This window comes from Sebastes umbrosus, chromosome 12, assembly GCF_015220745.1.
Source record: "Sebastes umbrosus isolate fSebUmb1 chromosome 12, fSebUmb1.pri, whole genome shotgun sequence".
Taxonomy (NCBI): domain Eukaryota; kingdom Metazoa; phylum Chordata; class Actinopteri; order Perciformes; family Sebastidae; genus Sebastes; species Sebastes umbrosus.
Window position 1 is genome coordinate 22,700,545 of NC_051280.1, and position 23,537 is coordinate 22,724,081.

At 38.2% G+C, this 23,537-nt stretch overlaps 1 protein-coding gene across 6 annotated transcripts in view; it reads left to right on the forward strand.

Annotated features, from left to right (window-relative positions):
- The first annotated feature begins 5,049 nt into the window (after nt 1-5,049).
- Nucleotides 5,050-23,537, forward strand: part of crtc1a (CREB regulated transcription coactivator 1a) — a 29,016-nt gene continuing 10,528 nt past the window's right edge. The window contains exons 1-11 of one of the 6 annotated variants that reach the window (XM_037786657.1): nt 5,050-5,277; nt 10,010-10,123; nt 13,956-14,075; nt 15,656-15,717; nt 16,603-16,697; nt 18,497-18,582; nt 18,662-18,702; nt 19,042-19,232; nt 19,397-19,542; nt 20,148-20,240; nt 21,732-21,827. In XM_037786657.1, the coding sequence (XP_037642585.1) occupies nt 5,152-5,277; nt 10,010-10,123; nt 13,956-14,075; nt 15,656-15,717; nt 16,603-16,697; nt 18,497-18,582; nt 18,662-18,702; nt 19,042-19,232; nt 19,397-19,542; nt 20,148-20,240; nt 21,732-21,827 (1,170 nt within the window). In that variant the 5' untranslated portion in view covers nt 5,050-5,151. Of the gene's footprint in view, nt 5,278-10,009; nt 10,124-13,955; nt 14,076-15,655; nt 15,718-16,602; nt 16,698-18,496; nt 18,583-18,661; nt 18,703-19,041; nt 19,233-19,396; nt 19,543-20,147; nt 20,241-21,713; nt 21,828-23,537 lie in introns of all 6 variants that reach the window. The other 5 variants (XM_037786655.1, XM_037786656.1, XM_037786660.1 and 2 more) reach the window with 5 other exon arrangements.

Consider the following 23,537-nt stretch of genomic DNA (forward strand, 5'->3'; position numbering starts at 1 on the left):
TCTCACACATGTCACACATGTGAGGGTGTCAGGCGGTGTGAAAGATAGTTTGGATCTTGTTGAGACAGAATCTCACACCACTTAACAGAATTATAGCTTGACATGCAGACATCCTATGGGTCCATCTGTCACCTCTGCTCCTCACTGATCCTTCATATACAAGAGACATCACTCCTCTATTGCTTTTGCTGAGGTTTTCTACATTTATTTTTTTTTTTCTGTTACTGATTTTTAAATCTATTATTATATTTTGTGTTTTTCCTCATCATGATCGAAAATACTATATAAATAAACTGGATCATTGGGTGTTCAAATGCCTGCTGTACCAGGAAAGGCCAATTTTCTATTTTTGATTTAACCCTCTGAGATCCACTGACTGACTTAACTGTCTTTCAGAGGCTCTAGCAGGCTCAGTTTTAAAGCTAGAGTGAAGATAGACATCATATGAAACTAGAATTGGTACCAACTGCGTCATACTAGCTTGTCGGAAAAAGAGGCTAAATATTGCTCCAAAGTTGGGCTAAATTTTAAGAGCAAAAACTGGCATGGCCATTTTCAAAGGGGTCCCTTGACCTCTGATCTCAAGATATGCTATTGAAAATGGGTTCTATGGGTACCCACGAGTCTCCCCTTTACAGACATGCCCACTTTATGATAATCACATGCAGTTTTATGCATGCAGTATAAATGTGTTATTTTCGCCTATTCTAAAATGGTGTGTTTGAAAATTTCTGCATACAGGGGTCCCTAAACAGTCTTGGAATTACATAAATTGGGTATCACTGTAAAGATGAGACTCTTGTGGATCCAATGAGCCCAATTGTATTCATGTGTGATGATCTTAGCCCCCATAGTAGCCATTTCATTGTAGTGAGACCATTTTTTTAAACTTGACATCACTGTATAAAATGACCTGTGGTGACCTCTAGGATAATCACAGCCTCATGAAACTTTACAACCACAAACTAGAGACCTAGAGCATTCAGGGGATGGATGGCTTTAAGGGGACAATAAGGGGGTTTCTGAGCAGTTTCCAGAACAGAAGTGCTTGCCATCCAATCGCCGAACAATGCAATTCTTGCAAAAATCTCCAAATGTCAAAGGTTTTTGATACCAAATCACAGCATGGCCTTTTCTCTGTAGTTTCTCAAGGTCTTGGTGTATTGATGTGGTATTTTGGAGGGATTATTGTTCATTTTTATCAATTCTCGTGTGGTAAAAAATTGTTAAATTTAGCACAAAATCTGTGTAACAAATGGTATCAACCCAAAAATTGCTGCAACAACTCTTGAGACATAGACGAGCATGGGAATGGCCATCATATACTTCTATCAAAATGTTCTAAACCCTTATAGATGTTCATGTTTATTTCTGATTTATGACTAGAACAACTTGACACACAGTGCTGAGCTGCATCTCAAATTAATCGTCAGGTTCCCAGCTTTCAGATGATGTACACCACTTCTATGTGACATCTATTGTTGACCTGCTGTCTCCCCCTAAAGACCCCCTGTACCTCTTTTATATGTTAGTATAACTCGACTGGGTTAACATTATGATTTGGGACAGAGAACAAAGTCAGCTATCGTTGGTGACACAAAAATGTTGCTATGTTTAGGAGAAACACATCTTGTTTTCTGAACAAAGAAAAAAAGGTGTGTATATCTGCTTCCATTAAAATAGAAACGGCAACATTATGGGCTCTTATTGAAGAATAATCCACATGACAAAGGCCTCAACAATGAACTTTCTACACCTGGCCTTTGGTGTTCACATCATGCGTTACGTCCATTATTGTTCCAACAACCTTCTGTAACACCGCAAATAATACTCCGGGAAACCAGTGGCTGAAAATGCTGGTTTAGTGGTACAAAAAAAGAAAAGAGAGAACCAGTCAGAGTTGAGACTTTCAGACTTTCAGGTGTAACTGAGAAAGTGAAGTGAAAGTCTCCCTCTCTGCTGATACTAACTCAAGCCTCTGAGATGCTGCTGCCAATGTCAGCGCAGCGTGTTTGCATGTGAGATAAACATGAACAATATCTGGTGAAAGACAGCTGCATAATGTGGTTTTCCTCATTTTTACAAGCCATTACAAACAGGCTCAACTTCAAGGCCACACACACACCTGAAGGCTTATTCAGCAATAACAGAATAATCCTGTGCACAGTCTCCGTCCCTCCACCTGCCCTGGAGTCGCTTCTTTTTCTACGTTACCATGGTTACCTTACAACCAAATCACACTCTCCTGCATGGCAGGTGATACAGCTTCACTGTGCCTTCAGTGTGCCTGTGAAAACAACACAGAAAAAAAGAAACAATCATTGTCGGTGTGGCGTTTGGACTCTCAGTCTTATGAATTTTACATTGGCAGTTGTTGTTTTTACTGAGCCTGATGTATCATCATATATAAAGCTCCTTTTGTTGTTGTGCATGTAGCCGTTCAGTTTCCTGCTGCTGAAATTGAAACTCCCACTGTAGCGAGGAAACAAGAACGGACATGCAAAGGGCTTTTTCTCCTGATTAATGATTTATCAAAGAAATCATTGTGGGGTGGATGGAAGACTTAACAAAGATGTGCCAGAAATACCTCTTTCTCTCTCATCTAAGAGCTCATTTGTCTCCACATGAGTCTAACAGACAGTCCATTCACCTTTTAAAATGTATTCATCTGGAAAGCTGGGGGAGACACTGTTGTGACAGTTTATATCTTCAGTCAGCGGGGATGCACATACAACTCCAGCGGAGGCAGACATTGACACTTTCTGGCCTAAGACTGAATGTCACAAACATTTAGGCCAACCCAGACAAAGAAGGTCAATTATTGTACATGAATAAAAAGGCAAGTAAGCTGAATTTAGGTTTATACTTCAACACATCTCCAATTTCCTCACAACCCCCCATTTAAGGGTAGAAAAGGTTGACAATCCACCATCTGGTGCCACTGACAATCATCTTCTAATAGACTTATCACACTGGGTGAGAGCATCACCTCAGTGCCTTGTATAGAAATACTACTACCATTATTAGTAATAATAGGCCTAATAATAATAATAATAATAATAATAATAATAATAAACTAATACTACTACTACTACTACTACTACTGCTACTACTAATAATAATGGCAGTAATACTACTACTACTACTACTACCTACTACTCCTACTTAAACTACTAAAACTACTACTACTACTAATAATAATAATAATATTAATAATAATGGGCCTAGTAATAATAATAATAGCAGTAATACTACTACTACTACCTACTACTACTACTACTAATAATAATAATAATAATAATGGGCCTGGTAATAACAATAATAGCAGTAATACTACTACTACTACTACTACTCCTAATAATAATAATAATAATAATAATAATAATAATAATGATAATAAAATAATAACAATAATAATGATGATAATAATAATAACAACAACAACAACAACAAGAACAACAACAATAATAATCATAATCATAATAATGATAAAAAGGTAATATTCTGCCATGGTGTGTGAAGTCACTTGTTATATAACAGAGATAAGCACAAATTAGTGTTTTCTTAAAAAGTGGTATTTGCGGTTGTTCCGCAGTCCAGATGTGCGGTGCGCCTCCACTACACCCCCGCGCAGCGACGTGAGCACGCAAAGCTTCACCGAGGCAGCTGCGTCAAGTCGGACAGAGATAATCGCGTACATACCGGAAACTAGACGATGTTGGCTTCAAAATAAAAGTAAGCCTTGTCGCAAAAAAAAAAGTTTAGTTTTAGTCAGGCAGGAAAAAAATGCTATTAGCTGACTAAATAATACACAGTCAACAGACAAATCAGTTGCGGTGTTGATAGACCTATATATTTCAATATTTTATCAATAACTGCATTTGCTGCATGGGCACGGCTTCACAAATGTGAAGTGTTGTGAAGAGGTGAAGGTTGGTAAACAAAATAAACAACAAGCAAGCTAAAGATGTGTTTTAACCCTTAAAAGTAGCCTCTGGAAAAAAAGAAAATCTGAGATTTCGAGAATAAAGTCATAATATAACAAGAATAAAGTTATAGGTTTATGAAAAAACTTAATATTATGAGAATAAAGTCATATTATAAAGTAGTAATTTTACGTGTTATTTTCTTTTTTTCTCGTAATATTATGACTTTTTTTCTCGTAAAGATATGACTTTATTCTCATAATATTACGACTTTTTTCTCGTAAAGTTATGACTTTATTCTCGTAATAATAGGATTTTATTCTCGTAAAGTTATGACTTTATTCTCGTAATAATAGGATTTTATTCTCGTAAAGTTATGACTTTATTCTCATAATATTACGACTTTTTTCTCGTAAAGTTATGACTTTATCCTCATAATATAACGACTTTTTTTCTCGTAAAGATATGACTTCATTCTCATAATATTACGACTTTTTTCTCGTAAAGTTATGACTTTATTTTCATAATATTACGACTTTTTTTCTCGTAAAGTTATGACTTTATTCTCATAATATTACGACTTTTTTTCTCATAAAGTTGTGACTTTATCCTCATAATATTACGACTTTTTTTCTAGTAAACTTATGACTTTATTCTCATAATATTACGACTTTTTTTCTCGTAAAATTATGACTTTATTCTCATAATATTACGGCTTTTTTTCTCGTAAAGTTATGACTTTATTCTCTTATTATTATGACTTTATTCTCGTTAAATTATGACTTTATTCTCATAATATTACGACTTTTTTTCTCGTAAAGTTTTGACTTTATTTTTTGTAATATTATGACTTTATTCTGTAAATCTCTACTCTTTTTTCCCTCAATGTGGCCCTAATACTCCGTAGTACATTTGCTTTTTGGCCATCACTGCATTAGACTTGTATACTTAGACTATAAACTGTTACCTTCATCACAATGCTCAAATGTTTTGCGGCTCCAGACAGATTTATTTTTATTGTTTTTTGCCTAAAATGTCTCTTGTGATAGAAAAGCTTGCTGACCCCTGTCATAAACCTAATTAACACAACTTTTAAAATTGCACTTCCTCGTTTTGTTTTTACTGCACCCCCCTCTCACACCGGATGCGGTGTGTCCTCACTGCGCGTGTCTTGACGAACACTGACTGACCATTGAAGGAAAAAAACGGAGCAGAAGAGCGAAACATGGCGACTTCGAACAATCCGCGGAAATTCAGCGAGAAAATCGCTTTGCACAACCAGAAGCAGGCGGAGGAGACGGCTGCGTTTGAAGAAGTGATGAAGGACCTCAGCATTACCAGAGCAGCGAGGGTAACAACACCTGCTTTCTTCTTCTTCTTCTTCGTTTGTTTCCTCAGCGAGCTGTCAGATAATATGCATTAGTAGGTCGGAGAGCCGCACGCAGCCTGGCCAGCATAGGTAAACAATAACAAACGACGCTTCCTGCCTGCCAGCTGCAGCCTTTTATTATTATCTCACCACGACTGACCACCAACAGAGCTGGCAGGAGATCACAGTCCTGTAACGTAACATATGAATGAAAGGGAGCCTCGTCCGAAAAAGTTATTACATTTCTTGTCCCACGCAAGTGGAAAGCAAAGGGGCGTGCATGCGTATATTTCACATCCAACTGCAGCTTTTTCTCCTCTGTCTCGTGCAAAACGATGTTACCCACTATAACAGAAATATACACATGTTTTTATGATGTTACATAATAAGGGGAATGTATGTTACTGATGCATGGTGAGGTGTGTGTGTGTAGTAACCGTGGCTTAGTAAACTTGTCTGACAGGTCTTCTGCAGGCCTGTGTGTGTGTGTGTGTGTTTGTGTGTGTGTGTGTGCACTGCTGCAACATGATAGACATTCACACCAAACATGATGAAGGCTAGCAGCAGATTATGTTGGAAATTTAAGCCACATTCAGCACGGGCCTTCAAAATAAATCCTCTGGGAGGCAGGGCTTCATTCAGATGATGATGGGTAGACAGCCTGCAACTACACATGCAGCTACTGCAGTGTTATATGCTTCATTAAACTGTCAATATATAGTAGAAGAATGTGCATAAAAATGTCAGAATGCATCCCTGTTGTCATCTTATTATATCGAGCTGATTATATAATTTTTTTAAAGGCCCCATATTATAAAAAAGTGCGATTTTCATGTTGTTTTATTATAAAGCAGGCTTAAGTCCTATATGAATACTGTGAAAGTATCGAAACGCTCAATCCACAGGGAAATACACACAGCCCGCATTCAGAAACTCTACATTTGAAACATGCTGTCAGGATTTCTGCCCATTTGTGATGTCACGAATATACAATATTTAGACCCTTTACACAGATTTAAACAGTTTATTCCTGGTTGCAGTGTATGTGAATGTCATCAGCTGACAGGAAGTACACATGGACCCAAGCTCTTGCCTAGCAACGCAATTCTGTTCTAATTTCGTCGCAATTCCGTAGAAATGCGCTAAAACGGAGCGTTTCAGACAGAGCGTAAATACAGGCATATTCAGGCTGACAGTATGAGGAAAGTAAAGGCTTTTTTGAACATTACAGCATGTAAACATATTCTAGTAGAAACACAAAATACAAGTATGAACCTGAAAATGAGCATGATATGGGACCTTTAACATTTTTTCGATGTTTTAAAACCGGAAATTTACTCCCACCAACAGGCTCAAAATAATAATAATAATAATAATAATAAACAACTCTTGCTGTAGATCTTTATGACATTATGACATGTCACAGTATAGGAAAAGCACAGGTGTAAATAATACAATTAATGATGGCTGAATTCCATTTAACTGCTTTGGTTTCAGGGTTCTAGTGTTGTGCATGCAAGCTTGTTAATGTTATTATAACACCTGTGCTTGTCAAGTGAAAATGTCCTGTTTATGAAGCTTAAAGGTCCCATATTATGCTCATTATCAGGTTTATACTTGTATTTTGTTTTTCTACTAGAACTTGTTTACATGCTGTGATGTTCAAAAAAACTTTATTTTCCTCCTACTGTCTGCTTGAATATGCCTGTATTTACCTTTCTGTCTGAAACGCTCCGTTTTAGTGCATTTCACCGGAATTCCTACAGAATTGCGTTGTCTGGCAACAGTATGGGTCCATGTGTACTTCCTGTCAGCTGATGTTAGTCACATATACTTCAACCAGGAATAAACTGGGACACATTTAGAATGTTTAGGTTTAAAACCGTGTAATGGTCTAAATATTGTATATTTGTGACATCACAAATGGACAGAAATCCTGAAACGGCTTGTTTCAAACAAATAATTTCTGAAAACGGGCTGTGTGTATTTCTCCGTATATTGAGCGCTTCGATACTTTCACAGTATTTATAAAGCACTTAAACCTGCTTTATAATATAAAAGACATGGAAATCTTACTTTTTACAATATGGGACCTTTAAGCACCTGTGTGGATTCATTCCTGATAAACGACTACCACAACTTATAAAATGGCAAAATTGTAATTTATTTGTTTAATTTTCTACAAACTAATTGATGACTCAGTTGTGTCAGAATTGCCATGTTGTTATACATATGTATATTTCAGGATACATGTCTAGACATGCCATGGTGGAAAGTTACTAAGTTACCTGTAGGCCTACTTAAGTACAATTTTGAGGTACTTGTACTACTTAAGTATTTCCATTTCATGCTACTTAAACTTCTACTCCACTACTATCTCAGAGGAAAATATTGTACTCTACATTTATTTGATAACTTTAGTTGCTAGTTACTTTGAAGATTCTTATTATTAATACAAAATAATAAATTAGGATGTATTATGTTAAAGTTGCAGTGGGTAGAATTGGAGTAAATTTGAAAGTTATTTTTGTAAAACGGTCGCTATATCCTGACAGTAGTGTACGAGACAGGTAATATGAAATAAAACATGCTCCTCTGTGTCCTCCGGAGGAAAACAACCAATCAGAGCCGAGCTGGAGCCTGCCGTCTCTGAGCAGCTGTCAATCACTCGCTAACTCCGATCAAACGGTCAAACTAGGCAGCGCTGATCAATTATGAATCAATATTCTGTTACTGTTTATTCTATTTCTCACCTCAAATGTTTTCAGAAACATCTTGTAGTGTACTGTTTAGCTGTAAAATTAGAAAGTTTGTGACCCGGCAGCCATGTTGAGATCAGTTGAGGAAATATCAAGCACCGCCCACCAGCCGGAGCACAGCCAATAGGAACGCTCTCTCTGAAATGACCTGTGATTGGCCAAAGTCTCCTGTCTGGGCTAGATTTTTTTAAAGCCTGAAAACAGAGCCATGAGGAGGTGCAGAAGTCTAGTTTTCTCTCAGAACACTTGAATTACAATATGCTGAAAGGTTATTATGGATTTTTTGCCCAATGATGCCAAAAATATTCTGCCTACTGCAGGTTTAAGCTACCCAGCAGTATATAAAGTAATTAAAATGAGCTCCATCTTTACCAGCTGAAACATTAAAGTGATGAACACATAAATGCATCAGTCATTATAATCCAATAATGTCATTATTCTGCATAATGAGTACTTTTACTTTTAGTTCTTTAAGTGTATTTTGAGGCTGATTCTTTTACTTAAGTAACTTTTTGAATGCAGGAATTTTACTTTGAGTATTTTTAAACTGTGGTATTGCTACTTTTACTCAAATAAAATATCGGAATTCTTTGTCCACCACTGTAGACATGTTAGTCAGAGTAGATTTTATTGTCACTGAATGCATTGATCACAAATGGTAGGAAGCTCTTGTCTGAGCCAAAGTTAGACCTGTGTGAAGTGGGCCTCTGGTTTAGAGTTTCATCCTTTCCCCCTCTCCCCTTCAGCCTCTCAATGTCTCTCTACTTGCTGTGGTTGAAAAGATTTGGATTGTCCTATTCCCGATCCTGAAATGTAACAATAAGTAATCCTCTGTCAACAGAGCAGGTATGAATGTGGTTAAAGGGAAATGCACTCTGAGGTCGGAGGCTTATCAAAAGACACCAGTGATGCAGGCGTAGTAATTGTTATTATTAGATTTTCTGCCCTGCCAACAGTGAGCAGTGGGCTTGCATGAGAACATTTAATTGACCGGTTATGGGTTCTCTGATGGGAAATGGAACTGGAGGTTGTTTTTGAAATAAACACTGTTGTAAGGCTTTAAGCAAATTCACATTAGACTGCTGTGATGACAGCTGCAAATGCAGCAGCCCGCATCAAACTTTGCTAGAAGACATCTAGCGTTGATTTCAAACAGGTGGTTAATAAAGAAAACATCAATAAGAAGCATGGTGCCGTCTGTAGAACACACACTTATACGTACTTACTTAAGGAATTAAAGGTCCCATATTGAAAAAAGTGAGATTTTCAGGTCTTTTAAATTATAAAACAGGTTTAAGTGCTATATAAATACTGTTAAACTATCAAAACGCTCAATATACATAGAAATACACACAGCCCGTATTCAGAAATTGTGCGTTTGAAACAAGCCGTTAGGATTTCTGTCCATTTGTGATGTCACAAATATCAAATATTTAGAACATTACACGGTTTAAACGTAAACATTCTAAATGTGTCCCAGTTAGTTTCCTGTTGCAGTGTATGTGAATAACATCAGCTGACAGGAAGTAAACATGGACCCAAACTGTTGCCTAGCAACGCAATTCCGTTGAAATGTGCTAAAACGGAGCGTTTCAGACAGAGGGTAAATACAGGTATTTTCAGGCAGACAGTATGAGGAAAATAAAATTTTTTTGTAACATTAAAGCATGTAAACATGTTCTAGTAGAAACAAAAAATACAAGTATGAACCTGAAAATGACCACGATATGGGACCTTTAAGGTTGGATTACGATAAATGTATATAAATGTCCGTCTTGCTGTCATTATTAATTATATTATTGACTCCATCTTGTAGTTGTAGGCCTGTGGTGTGTTTATAGCCAGTTTATTGTATTTCTGTCGCTGGAGCCTGAACTTTCCTCGACTGCCATAATTATTAATTTTGTAAAGTTCTCACTTGGCCTCTTGTCTTACTGGTGTTGTTCTGCTTCCAGTTACAGTTGCAGAAAACTCAGTACTTGCAGCTGGGACCGAACCGTGTGCAGTACTACGGAGGATCTTTGCCAAACGTCAATCAGCTTGGAAACACTATGGATATGTCTTTTCAGGTGAGGGATTATTTGTGTTTTCTTTATTATTTGGCATCTTTGGAACACTGTGTAGATGAAGAGTATAAGTAATAGATTTGCATTGGATGTTGGCGAATGAATATTTAACTTGTACCAGGATTTGTTTTGCAGTAATCTTCCACAGCTGTTTCATATAAATTAATATCCATTGGGCCCCGTCTCTGTGTGGCTAAGTAATATCCTGCAATATTTATACAACCGTCGGCCGCCCTATAAAAATGTTTACATTTGCTTTTTTAAACAGCTGGTTAATGAGTTCCTTGTTTCCTTGGTTAAATACTCTGCTACACAGGAAGTGACATACCTACTGTTTACATATGGAAAAGAACGAGAGCACTTTGTTTAGAATAAATGGCAGATAGCAGAGTAAACATACCAACCCACAGTCTACATTCGGTGTCTGTTTTACTATTGTATGGTGGACCACACTCTCCTCTCTGCGACAACATATCAGCCATGCATGATGCTGGTATTGATATTTATGAGATAAAGCAACAATGTGCCATATTACACCAAAGCTAGTATACCGGTATATATATCAGGGCTGTCCTGAATACCAGCTTTTGGGCTTCGAAGCTTCGGTGAGAAATATTCAAAGCTATTCAAAGTTTCAGGACAGTGCCGCTCCCGCACTACTGTACACATATGCTCCTCTACACATAACAAACAGCGATATCCATCTGAGAATAACTAATTAATGCTGAATATGAATAATGTGGGATTATTCCTTATTTCATGGGCTATTTTGGAATTTATACATTATTATTACATACTTATATATATATATAAAAAACAAAAAATGAAGCATTCGAATATGGATTTGGAAGTTGATTACCATGGCAACGGTCGAAGCTTCGAAGCATTCGGGTCAGCCCTAATATATATATTTCTATATTTTTTGTGGAAAGAGCCACAGGTTTGTGCCTAAGACACATTAAATGAACCAACATGACAGTGAAGTTAATAGAAAGTCAAATGTTTTTGCTTTTAATTATTTTCTGTACTTTCAAAGAGAGAAGGAACTGATAGCAAAATGTTTTCTTATTAAGTATGTGAGGGAAAATAATATTATTATAAAGTTATAATGACGACTAAATGTGTGTGTGTGTGTGGGGGGGGGGGGGCTTTTTGAAATTACATAATAATAAATATTCTAAAAAATGAAAAGAAGAAAGATTTGAAGGTTGTGTGTAATGACAATAATAGATCTTATTTCATCTGGAAAAAATATCCTTGTTATTAGGGCTGTCACGATATCACATTTTCACTACACGATTATCGTAGGCAAAAGAATTAGATATAATCACTATTTCTATAGAAAAATTGAAGGAAAATAAAAAGAAATAATGCGATCAGTAAAATTCATCTTTAACTTTGTTTATTGTGCATTTTGTCTCTTTTTTTGGCGAATGAGTTACACTCAAAATACGAGTGTTGGGAGTAGTGTTGTCACGATACTGGAATTTCTAACGTCGATACAATATCTTGAAAAATATTGATACCGTTTTCGATACCTTCGGGAAAAAAAGACAACGCTGAGGACATAAAATATCAGATTTTTATTAAAAGTTAAATAGCAGTGTGTGTGTGTGTGTCTCAACTTGCTGTCAGAGAGAAGAGAGAGCAGAGAGTGCAGCTGCTACTCGTGTAATGATACTGCGGAAAATGAATATTGAAACCGTTTCAAATATTCAGTATCAAATCAATACTTCGATATTTTTGAAAACACTAGTAGGGAGGTGGAGAGAGTCTGTAAACATAACTGTATATATAAAATGATTTAAGAGCCACTGGATTTTTTTTATCACATATGTATTATTAACATGATATCAATATTTCATTTTTAAGGAACAAGTGAGCCAGTTGAATATCAATATACTCACCTTCTTCCATGCGTTATTTTCAGAGCTGGGAACGACATTAACTTTTATTTTTCACTGTTTTTATTGTTCTGTGTGACGGCAATGCTGTCAACTGTGTCAGTCTGTATATATGATAGAAAAAAAGCTGCTCCATTTTTCTTTTTCGCTTTTCACCCAAAATGCACTGGAAACAATCTCTCGCTCGAGGCGCCAGAGGGATTGAAGCCTAACACAAAGAAATGGTATTTCTTAAACTTTTCTCCCAGCAGGAGTGCTCATCTAGCACTGCAGTGCACCAGGGCAGAAAACCTTTGTCCTATATATCTTTATGTTTCCATCGCCATCCTTGGAAAAATGCAATATGTTGTCATGACATGCATGGGTGGAAAGAGGCAAAGTATAATTTAATGACATGGATTTAGTAACTTGATAAGACCTTTTCGTTTACTCGTGTAGAAGAAATCTGATTCTGTATGGACAGAGGTGTTGATCTGACCGAGACCATCCCATTGACAACCCAGCAAAACTTAAGTAGGGGAAGTACTTATCTGGATGTTTCTACAGACAGGATGGTGGGAGTTAACAGCACTATTGTTTCCCCATCAAGGCTCAGTTCCTCCATGAATCAGCTGATGAATGACGGCCCATGCAATTATTACTCAAGAAAATATTTAAGAAACTCGTGTGTGAACGCAATGAAATGGGCACATCCCAGATCTTCATTCTTAGTTTCACAGGCATTTTCCAATTTCCTATAGTCATTATTGCCCTGAGCTCCGTTGCCTTTCATCCTCGTTCTACATGCATCTCATTTGATGGAAGAGCTCAGAACAGGTTTATTCTCTGTGGGCCAAGGACAGCGTAACTGGGGCTAGGCTACATGAACTAGTGCAATACTTCTTTTTAAATTAAAAACTTCAAAGCTTTAGAAAGGATTTAGATGTGTTTGCATTTCATATTCAGTATTTTCCAATACAGCGAACTGATTAGAGAAACCCTCACACACAAAAAGGTGACTTGGAACTGGAATCACAATTTGATCCGTTAGAGGTCCAGTGTGTAGCATTCAAGGGGATCTATTAGCAGAAATGGAATATAAGATTCATAACTATGTTTTAATTAGTGTGTAATCACCTGAAACTAAGAATCGCTGTGTTGTCGTTAGCTTAGAATGATCCCTTCATATCTACATAGGGAGCAGGTTGTGCCATGTTTCTACAGTAGCACAGAAACCAAACACTGTCTCTAGAGAGAGAGACTTACATGGTTTTATGTTACCTGAATGTCACCGTAGTTTTCCAACACGCCACAGTAACGTAAGCCACAGAGTGCAAAACCGTGGTAACGCCAGCCGCCGTCTGACATCCGTTGCTCCTAGGTAGTGTTATCATGGTAAGGACACGGTGTTGCACTCAGCAGCTCACGTTACCGCAGTCTTGGAAAGGGAGGAGTGAGCGGAGGTTGCAGATTGCAACCAACTGAGTCGTTGATCCCAATTTTCGTAGTGGCCAAACGGCGGTACTACAACTTCCGTATCCGTCACGTAATGACATCGGGCCCAAAAATACTTTTTCCCATAGACTTGTATTGGGAAAGAGACGTCTGTAACTCAGCGGATAATTTTTTTTTAGGTAAATAAACTACCCAGTATGAACACTCTAATAGCCCTTTTTTAAATCATTAGGTCCTAAAAGTTGTAAAACCTACTAATAGCCGAATCCAGAGTTATTTCCCTTCCTCCGTTCATGTGAATGAGACTCAGACTGAGAGTGAGGGTTGGGAGGAGGAGTTAGCAAGCCATGACGACAGCGTGACGGCTGTGACCTAGCCATGTGATCGAGCGGACGCCACTGCGCCTGCTCCATGGGCCCAATGGATGCGGAAGATCGCCGCCAAATCCTACACACTGTCCCTTTTAATTTGATTTTCTTCTGTCTTTATTTTGTCAGAATTCAGGGCTGGACGCGAACAGATCGACGCGACACCACGGGCTGGTGGACCGAGTCTACCGGGACCGGAGCCGCATCACATCACCCCACCAAACAAACAATGACAAACATGGACGCCAGATATCCTTTAAAACCGTATGTTTTTTATGCAGACACTTTGGTTACAGAACTTTAGGCAGAACGCTGTCTAATCTATACCCACACAGGTGTTTTAATCATTCTACTAGTAAGAATAAATAAATTTAACATTAGCTTGAATCAAACTCAGTGTATACACACCAACGCAGTCCCGAGAAGAGGTCTAATCAGGCAACATGAGTGAAAACACCTGTGGGCGTGTGTCTCATCACTGTGCTGTAGAGCTAGGTAATCAATTAATATGAATATCCAAATTGTGATGTTTGGTGCCTTCAAATGAAACTCGTGAGCTTGTGTTTACAATATGGAAAGTCGTGTACACGATATGCGTGGCGTTCAAGTGGTTAAGTCGTGAGAACACCGCTGCTAAGCAACGGGAATATTAGCGTTACTATCAGCGTCTAGAAGCCACAGAGGCTAACAATTTAGTAAGCTAGCAAGTGGGTAACATAATGTAGTAAATGCAAAGGCATGCCAGAGGAAAAAGATGAGGCCATTGGGAATATCAACATTTTCCTCAGACATGTTATAAAATTACATAGAAAAACAATATACGACTAAAATTACAACATATTAACTTATTATGTACCGAAAAATGAACTTCCAAGGCCTACGCCATTTCTGACAACGTCAACAAACTCACAACAACTCGTGAACTCTGAGCTTTTAGAAACTTTCCACTTACGAGGTTGTGAATACCACAAGAGGGGAGCGTTCGTATGGACTCACAAACTCACAAACACGACCCCATTTGAAGGCACCAATAGGTACAGTGTTGTCTGGGATTTATTTACGATAATATTTTGATAGTAATTGAAATTGTGTTTTCCTGGTCTTAAATGCTGCATTGTAGTTGAATTTGCCTGTTATTGCTGAATTAATGAATGGTGCCCTTAAAAGAATCTTGTTATATTGAAATATTTTGTCCATCCCTGTAAACACCTTTCAATATAATGCAATGCAGAACAACAAAATACAAGTGACAAAAATCTGATTTATTACATGGTAATTGTATTGTGTCACATTACATCTAGCTACTTGATAATGAGCTGTCCTCACATTACTTTGAACAATCTTGATATGGATGTAATATTTCGATTTTGTCAGTAACACCCCAGCCTTCATTCAAGAGATCAGAGATCATAAAACTTTAGAAGCGATATGTTGTTTTATAGGAGTTCTTTACTGCGGTGACACACGTACTTAAATGTAGCTCATGGATGTTACAGATGTTTCTACTGCTGCTCATTTTCTTGGCATGCTTGTAAATGGCTTCAGCCTGTAATTAATTAAAGCCAAATTATGATCGTGTTTAGCACGCACAATGAGCCAGTCAGTATAGCAGATTAAGCCCTGAGTGACAAACAGGCCGTGATGTGAAGCTCACTCTTCGTTATCCCTCACTTTCATCACGTGCTGCTGGTTTGTGTGAGACACCACTACCGGTATCACTGTGCTTCTTGATTTTATCTCCTCGTGTTGAAAGATTTCACAGGACTGAATGCACTGAATGTGCCAAGACTTCCAGTCTCCAGCTGTATTTTCTTAACCTGCGCTCTCACATTGACAGCTGTCCATATGGTTCAGTATATCTGTCACCACCACCTGATACCAGCTGGAGGAGGTAAGACAGCCCAGTCCCTGCATGACTGCATAACTGAGTGTTTACTCTTTTAATTAGGATCATAATAAAGCCCTCATAATTCTGACTTGTACCACACTGCTTTCATGATTTGCATTATATCCCTCGATGATAGAAGATGTAGGGTCAGATCAATACAAGACAAACTGGGAACGTAACACAAGACTTTTAAAATCCTAACTGATTGATGGAAACATAATCACACATTTAGTTTCACAGATTACCGTCAGGGACAAAATGCTGCATTTAGATTTTCATCATAAGACATTATAAAATACAGGATCACATTCAGATTATTCTAAATCCTTGTTAACACATGTGATATGGTAGTATGAATAAATTGTGTTGATAATTGGTTGATGTTGGTTAATACTAGGGCTGCAACTCACGAATATTTTATAGATTAATCGATTTTATCGATTAATTTGGTCTATAAAATGTCAGAAAATAGTGAAAAATCTCTATTTCAGTTTCTCAAAGTCCAAGGTGATGTCTTTAAATGTCTTGTTTTGTCAATCCAAAACCCAAAGATATTTAGTTTAACATGATATGAAACAGAGAAAAGCAGGAAATCTCCATATTTGAGAGGCTTAAAACGTCATTTTCTGCCATTTTTGCATGAAAAATTACTTTAACGTAATCAAAACAGTTATTTTTTTGTCGATCGATTAATCGATTAGTCGACTAATCGTTGCAGCTCTTGTTTTTAACTGGTTTAAAGCTTGAACTCATATAAGAATTGTTTTTATGTGCTGTACATTGTATTTGAGTTATAGTTTCTTTGCTTTACAACAGACACAGTATTTGTGTCTTAGATCTTACTATACAATGCACTGTGTGATTGTTTTTTTAATTCTTGTGCTGCAGGACAAACTCTGACTCAGCACTGCACCAGAGCACATTAACTCCTGCCCAGCAGGCCTCGTTCACTGGAGGATCACAGGAGCTCCAGCCAAAAAGAGGTAGAGGCATTCTCTCAAACAATTTCCACTTTAAAGTTGTTAAAGACGACCTATTATGCTTATTTTCATGTGCATACTTGTATTTTGGGTTTCTACTAGAACATGTTTACGTGCTATAATGTTAAAAAAACACTTCAAAAACAGCACCTCTTCACCTCCTGCCTAATTGGTCAGCTGGCCTGCTCTGTTGTGATTGGTCAACCGAACCAAACTCTTCGGACTCCGCTCTAAAGCTTTGTTTATACTCACGCGAGACACTGTGGTGCGGGCCTTCGTAGATGGCGCGCGTGATACGAGCATGCACAGAGGCGTTTATGCTCAACGTTTGTTGCAATGTGCTCTGAAACGCCAGGAGATGTACAAACTAAATATTCTGCAGATAAGCAAGAAGTCAACGAGTGTTACCGGAAAGGAAATCAGGCTGCCTGGCAACACTAGTAAACATAGACGCACCGCCAAACATTGCATTTGTGTACTGTAATTATTAACCCTCGGGTCGCCACTCTTTCAATGGGACCTTTTTTTAGCTTTTACAAAACAATCTCTCATATTCTTTCACAGCCTGCGGCAGTAAGCCTCTTCTTTCCCCAGTGTGTTGCCTACTTCTTTCCAAGTATTTAATGCCATGTGACTGTCCCCATGGTCTCTCAATGAACAGCCGTAGAGGTCGCCTCAAAGGCGTCCATGTTGAAATGAAAGGTGCAGCGCGCTGTGTGGGCGCGTAGTTACAAAAATTCAGAGGTGCACCGTAATTTTTTGGCGTGTGCACCTCACGCTGGCTTCACTACGGCGAGCATAAACCCCGTTTCACTAGCTTTATTTGATGGTGTGCCAAACTAGCCGCTAGGCAGGTATTACGCAAATCTGTTACTTGGTGACATCACCACGTTACGGTAGAGGCGGGACTTCAAGCCATGCGTTTCAGGCTGTTCAGCAGCAGTGTTTCTGTGGGGTAGAGTAACTCCCTTTGGCCTGGACTTTTGCAGACCTTTTACATGCTCACAAAACTATATAACACACTAAAAGAAAGGGAAAAAAGCACAAAAGTGGTCTTAAAATAGGTCTTCTTGATTTAAAACTACCATGAAGTCTGGATATAAAAGAAGAACATGCTCAGAATCATGACATTCATTAAAATATTGACCAGTAGGTTGAGATAAGTGTAATAAGCTCATGTAGGTACATGTTGTATAAACTGAGCTGTTAATCAGGTCAGCTCTGAACCAGACTGCTCAGGTGTTTGTCCTCCTATTGTCTGCAGTAGGTGGTGGTGGGTGGGGCTGTTCTGTTGTAAGCCTGTTTGGTTCTTTTTGTGGTATTTTCTCTCTGCGGTTCAGTCGAGTGCCCTCCAGCGTGCGATGAAAGAGTCTGAATGTGGCTTTGAAGGCAGAGGAGGAAAATGGCTGCTGAGAGAGTGCATCTAAGTGTCCGATGAATTTTACTGCTAATGGACGATATTTCAGTTTCAGAAGCACTTTGATGGAATTTGTATAAATCTTCTTGAAGATATTTTTTGGTTTTGCCCATTATTACCATTAAGTTTTTTTAATTTATTTTTTTATGTTTTTGTTTTGTTAATGTCACATTTCTTGTCTCCTTTTTTTTCTTCTTTTCCTATTTTTCTATTCTCGTCCTTCCTTTCTTCTTTGTGCTTTTTCTTTTGCATTTAAATACCGCTTGATCATATTAACAGAGGACATGTGGGCTGTGATTATTATGAGCTCAAACTGTGTGGACATCTGTAAACCCAAGAGACTGAGGAGATTTTTGTTGTTGTTGTTATTTCTCCATCTCTCCAGTTCTCCTGCTCACTGTGCCGGGGGCCGAACCAATTAAACAGGAGGTTGATGAAGACGGACAAAACCAGAACTGGGAGTGCAAAAAGGTGGAATTTCTACACTTGCATAAATGTTTTCTTTCTATCAGCTTTTATACTCTAATTGTAAATATTTTTTTCTCTATAGAACATTTCAAGGTCCAACCCTTCGAAAGTTCCAGGGATCCAGTGAGTATTTTCCTGGTTTTCCTGTGTGGAGCTGGTGTGAGGAAATGTTTCATCAAATGAACAAGTATGAATACAACATAGCTTTAAATTGAAGCCATCGGCCTGTCATTAAAAATCATTTTCATTTACTCCGCCAAAGTAAATACGAGTGCGGAGCCAAAGCATTTGCAAAAAAGTACCACTGGCCAAATGCATGATGTCCAAATATCTCTGGAGTTGTTTTGTATTGGGAAACATTTTCAAGCATTGCTCATGAGATACCCAGTGTTTAGGTTTCCTTCATTTGACACCAGCCAGCTGGGTGTATTAAGCTTGTCCTCACCCGTTTGTTTTCTGCAGCATATTCCCGTCTCCGGAGCAGCAGCTGACCATTTCACTAAAACCAGCAGCCCACAACACTGGCGGTTCTCTCCCTGACCTGACCAACATCCAGTTTCCTCCTCCGCTGCCCACCCCGCTCGACTCAGACGATGTAGTGGGCGCCTCGTTCAGCTCTCCCAACAGCTCACAGAGTCTGGCTAACACGCAAGGTAACGCCACCGACAGTGTTCCGCTCACATTTAATTTCCCATAGTTGTGTGCAGGGTATTAGTTAACTTTTCAACATTTAGCACTCTCTGGTGCCAATTTCTCTATGACTCTGTGTGCTTTTAAAAAACTCTTTCCTTGTGGCCGTTTTCTGTGTACCGGGTAGGAGTGAACACCTCTCAGCCCACAGTAACCATGGAAATGCAGTCTGGTCAGGACAACATGGTTCCTCTCATCCTGAACGCAGGAGACTCCCACCAGCACCAGAACCTGCAGCTCTCCCCGACATCTCCACCTCTCTCTCTCTCTCAGGTAGTAGAGCCCCGCTCCGTGCTCTGACCTCGGCTTTCCTGAGAAAACCAATCACGCAAGCTTAATTGATCATTGAATGCTTGATTTCATTTGTTTTAGACCATTGACCATGACCTACAACGTAAAAATTAGTGAAAATTAATACAAATTAATCTGAGATTTTGAGAATAAAGTCATAATATTACAAGAATAAAGTCACAGTACTTGTAAAGTTATGACTTTATTCTCATAATATTATGACTTTTTTTTCCTCATAAAGTTATGACTTTATTCTCATTAAATTACGACTTTTTTTTCTCATAAAGTTATGACTTTATTCTCATTAAATTACGACTTTTTTTTCTCGTAATATTATGACTTTATTCCCGAAATCTCAGATTTCTCTTTTCCCTCAATGTAACCCTAATACTCCGTCGTAACCTTTTGTTGTGTTAGGGTTATGAAGTTATGCTTGTGATTTTAAAAAATGCCCAGAATGAGCAATATTTCATAGGTAGATATAAAATAATTTGATTTTAAAATCACTCAACTGAGCAGGAATTAAAGCATTTCCCATAAAGCATCTGAACCTCATGTGTGACATTTTGCTGTACTCCTCCCCCCAGGCGGCCATCAACGCCATGAACCTTGAGCAGCAGCTGTCCCAGTATGCCTTCTTCAACCAGCAGCCGTCGTCCCAAACCCAACAGAGCCAGCAAGTGAGTTTCCCTCCAGTACTCTGTCCACAACTACTCTGTGAATTACAGGCAAGAATTTTTTTTATTTTGTCCAATTATTGCAGTATTTATGCAAAAACTAAATGGTTACTTTGGAAAGTTTGATTTTAGCAATCACTGCTGTGTAATGCAAACAATTGGAAAGCACTGTTTGAAGTCCCAAATAATTGTCCTCTTTGCAAATATATTCAATGGATTTTATTAACCCCAATGTAAGTAGCAGTTATTCCAAAGACTGTGCATTGCAGTTTCTCTGTAAAGCTGCTTCATTAAGATGTTAAGATCTCAAATCTGGACGACTGTCTTCAGCCAGCAAATACTTTTCAAGAGTTAAAACGACATCATCCAGATGTGGGCAGATTGAGAATAAATGAGGGAAATAAAACATATCAGAAATGTAAAAAAAACGTTTAAAAAGTATTTTCCGTCAGTCCGTCCTATTCTCGTTAACGCGATATTTCAGGAACACCTTGAGGGAATTTCTTCAAATTTGGCTCAAACATCCACTTAGACTCAAGATGAACTGATTAGTTTTTTATGATTGAACGTCACTGTAACCTCACAAGACACATTTTTGGTAATAGGTTGGCGGTTTGATCCCCAACTATTGCTGTCTGCACGTTGAAGTGTCCTTGAGCGAGACGCTGAACCCCAAGTTGCTCCCCGTGCGCTACACAGCAGCCCACTGCTCCGACAATGCTTAGGATGGGTTAAATGCAGAGGTCAAATTTCATGTATGTACGCGTATGTATATGACGAATATATTAAAGTTAAAGTTAAAGTTAAGTTTCTAATTACCAGCAGGGCACAGACCTCTGTCATGTTTACTACTCTGTGTTACAGTCTCTCCCTAACTGATCGTACTACATGCAGGGTTCCCACCACAAAACATCTTTGTAAAAAAGTAAAAGCAAATATATTAAGGAGTTGCACCCAAATCCATCAGTTTGCCTCAGCACTGTGGAAACTCTTCTCTGTCCTCGGATCAACTCTTCACATCCTGAAGAAAACCCTCTTGACGAGGATTAGCTCTGATGTACAGTAGCAGCCGTTCATAAATAAAAAAATAATGATTCAAACATGATTAGATGATTTGGTATGATGTCTTATTCCGAGTTATGTTATGGTTTCTTAATACAGTTATCAATAATTAAGTGTAAAAAATTATATTTAATATTTGTTTTGACATAAACACATAATGTAAACAACATTTGTAGATTCCTCAAATCTATCTGATGAACATTATTGTAAACAACGACAGTAAGAATAGATAGTAAAGTTTGAACACTTGAAAACCACTGTAAGGTCCTATTATACATAATAGTGCAGCCGTTTATGTATTGCTAATTCGTTTGACATATATCTGCCAACACACTTAATCTGTGATAAGCCAATATTAAAACTATAAAGGGATACTTGATAACTATACGACGTCTGTATCTATTTATGAGCCAGCTCTTCATGTTCCAGCAGACAGATCTGGTCCAGCTGCAGTCCTCCGTGAACTCCGGCTCCACGTCAAACAACCAGACGTCCTCACAAGCCAACATGACCATGGACATGAACACGGTGAGCAGTCTGCCTGCACCACATCAGTGTATCACAGTGATGATTGGTTCACATTTCTTACCTGAAAATGTGTCTTCAGATGGCATCAGTGTGTTTTGTCAAAGTACTCAGACTCCTTGACGTTGTGCACATTGTGTTGCAGTTATCGTGGAAAGTCTGAGTTGTATAGCAACATCAAAAATAAATATGACTAATGTTTTTTATTTGAAGTCATAACATTAGGGCTGTCAATCGATACAAATATTTAATTGCGATTAATCACATGATTGTCCATTGAACAATCACAATTAATCGCACACTTTTTATTTGTTCAAAATGTACCTTAAAGGGAGATTTGTAAAGTATTTAATATTCCCATCAACATGAGAGTGGGCAAATATGCTTGCTTTATGCAAATATATGTGTATATTTATTATTGGAAATCAATTACCAACACAAAACAATGACAAATATTGTCCAGAAACCCTCACAGGTACTGCGTTTAGCATAAAAAATCAAATCATAACATGGCAAACTGCAGCCCAACAGGCAACAACAGCTGTCAGTGTGTCAGTGTGCTGATTTGACTATGACTTGCCCCAAACTGCATGTGATTATCATAAAGTGGGCATGTCTGTAAAGGGGAGACTCGTGGGTACCCACAGAACCCATTTACATTCATATATTTTGAGGTCAGAGGTCAAGAGACCCCTTTGAAAATGGCCATGACAGTTTTTCCTCGCCAAAATTTAGCGCAAGTTTGGAGCGTTATTTAGCCTCCTTCAGGACAAGCTAGTATGACATGTTTTTTTTAGTTTCATATGATGCCAGTATCGTCACTCTATCTTTAAAACTGAGCCCGCTACAACCTAAAAATCGCAAGTTTTATCTTTAAAGAAATTAGTGGCGTTAAAACGAATTTGCGTTAACTCGTTATTATTAACTTTGACAGCCCTACATAGAATTTTTACAAAGACAAAAGACCAAAACAAAAAGCATAACAAAATGTGCAGAACATCAAGGAGTCTAAATGCTTTTTGCGAGGCACTGCGCGTCCTTCAGATCTCGGCTCTCGCTGCCCTTCTTCTGCTGCAGTGGGAATGTGTTCGGATAACTGCAGAAACGAAGTGCCCTACATTCACTCGGTCTCAGTTATTGCAGTGTCGGGTCAAGTGAAACATTGTGAGGAGGAAACACAGCAAGACACCAGCATAGACCTAACTGTTCTGTTCAGTTTAAAGATGATTGTTTTTAGGGCTTTTATTGCCTTTTGTTAGTGTAGCTTGAGAATGATGAGGAAAGGGGGTAGAGAGAGAGAGGGGATGAAACGCAGCAGATGGCCACAGGTCAGCAGCATCAAACCCGGGCTGCTGAGATGAGGTTTTGGATGTTTGCTTCCGTTTCTAAGCTGTAGATTTTAGGTCCGAAGCAAATCCAGTTACATCAAGAAATTGGAAATTTTCTAGTGGATCATTCCACGAGTTTATATCTGAATCTCGAGACCTTGAACTGTTTTATCACTTCTCTATCTAAATGCTACCAATATTTTGATATCTTATCTCATAGATTAGGAATGTGGAGGTTTGAACTCCTGTTGAGTGATAAGAGATTATCAGTCTTGTTTGATACACCTATAAATCTGAGTGACTTTATCTGTTATCTGTTATTTACTATGATATTCTTTTCCTTTCACACAGTTATGGTCGTGTATTGCTTGAGGCAAGTTGATAT